Genomic DNA, 1,660 nt, shown 5'->3' on the forward strand with positions numbered 1-1,660 from the left:
TTTGGACCTCCACATACATTTAGCCCTCACATCTCATAATTTAAAGAAACAAATAATGAATAATAATGCTTTATTTGAAAAATAAAAGGACAATAATGAATGTTGCAGTCTCAGAGGTTGAGGAACTGCATGTAGTGGTCGAAGATGTAGTCGACGATGACCTTGTAGGCCCTCTGCGTGGGGTGGTAGCTGTCGAAGAAGACATGCTCCGACACGTCGTCGCACACCGGCATGAACCTGGCGTCGCACAGCACGGCCACCTCGTTCGTCCCGGTGCCGCAGCACCCCTTCGTCGTCTCGCTGAACCCGTACCGCGCCCCGTTGTCCACCAGGTCCTGGATCACGGTGTAGATGTCGATGAACACGAGGGTGGGGAACCCGGCCGGGTCCTCCTCGCCCAGCCGGCGGATCAGCTCCTGCGCCCTCGCGTTGTAGAGCCGCGCCGCGGCGTTGCGCTCCGGCACGCAGCCGCGGTCCGGGCCGCCGCCCATGGTCCGCTGCGACGGCACGCACCCGATGGGCGGGAGCCCCACGAAGCCGATCCGCTTGGCGCCCCGCGCGCTCACGTTGCGGAGCAAGGACTCGACGCCGACGAGGAGCAGGTCCACGTAGGCCGGGATGTCGTAGTGGGCGCTCCGGAGCGGCGTGGTGTAGTAGGTGTTGGCGATGTCGTCCGTGCCCGCGCACACCACGAACAGCGCGCCGTCGATGATCCGCCGCGTCTCCTCCTCGCCGGCGATGTCCACCAGCTTGCCGCGGTACTCGTCGAAGTAGGCCAGCTGCTGCTCCAGCGAGATCACGTTCTGGAATGAACCGAAGTAGATCGATTGATATGGCATCGATCACTAGCTTGCACACGCACAGATCAGTTGGCAGGAAATAAGTTACCACGATGACGGGGGTGAGAGGGTCGAATCCGGTGGCGCCGGACGCGAAGCTGACGCCGGTGAGGAGGTCCTCTCGGGTGTGCTCCACGCCCAGGTACGGAGGAAGTAGTTCCTTCACGTTAAGGCCCTGGGCTGAAATTCGGCCCATTAGAAACATGACTGAAATTGCTGCTATTTTTTTTTGCAAACATATATAGCATGGGAGCTGCTAATTTCATGGATAATATAGTACAACAATGCGTGTAATACAAAGGGTTGCAGACTAAAACATCTGTGACGACAATCCCATGGCTCAATGGCGCAACATCATACTCTCGCGGCTTAATGCGCCTCTCACCCTCATCCGCTATCGGCCAAAGCTTGGCCCTTTCATGAGAGCAACCCCAACTTGTTTTTCGAAAAGGGGCGCTTTATTACTTAAAAGGTTTAAGCATTAACCCCAACTTGTTAATATTCTATTACCTAGTAGTCTAAAATTCAGCTAGAAAATAATCATGAAAATCATTATATACTCCATATTTTTTTGAGCTCCAATTTAAGTTGGTTGAGATTGATTGGTGATTTAATTGAATTTAAATTGGTTAAGGGTAATTAGTGGTGTAATAAGATAATCAGACACACTACGTTGGTTGAAAGGAGATATGTCACTACATGAAACCCGCATCCACCAACACCGGTCCTCCATCGCTTTCCTCTTGTCCCATCCGCTCTCATACCAATCCTGTCGTCCCTGTCACCTAGGCGGTGGCAGCGCGCGCACAGGAGGAGGGGTC

The 1,660-nt window shown here is 53.7% G+C and overlaps 1 protein-coding gene across 1 annotated transcript in view; it reads right to left on the bottom strand.

The window, feature by feature from the left end:
• Positions 1–1,660, bottom strand: part of LOC123186195 (GDSL esterase/lipase EXL3) — a 3,905-nt gene continuing 2,245 nt past the window's right edge. The window contains exons 2-3 of the mRNA XM_044597980.1: positions 889–1,019; positions 1–803 (exon numbers count right to left, since the gene is read on the bottom strand). Coding sequence (XP_044453915.1) covers positions 111–803; positions 889–1,019 — 824 coding nt within the window. The 3' untranslated portion in view covers positions 1–110. The remainder of the gene's footprint in view (positions 804–888; positions 1,020–1,660) is intronic.

Source organism: Triticum aestivum, chromosome 2A (genome assembly GCF_018294505.1).
Source record: "Triticum aestivum cultivar Chinese Spring chromosome 2A, IWGSC CS RefSeq v2.1, whole genome shotgun sequence".
Lineage (NCBI taxonomy): Eukaryota > Viridiplantae > Streptophyta > Magnoliopsida > Poales > Poaceae > Triticum > Triticum aestivum.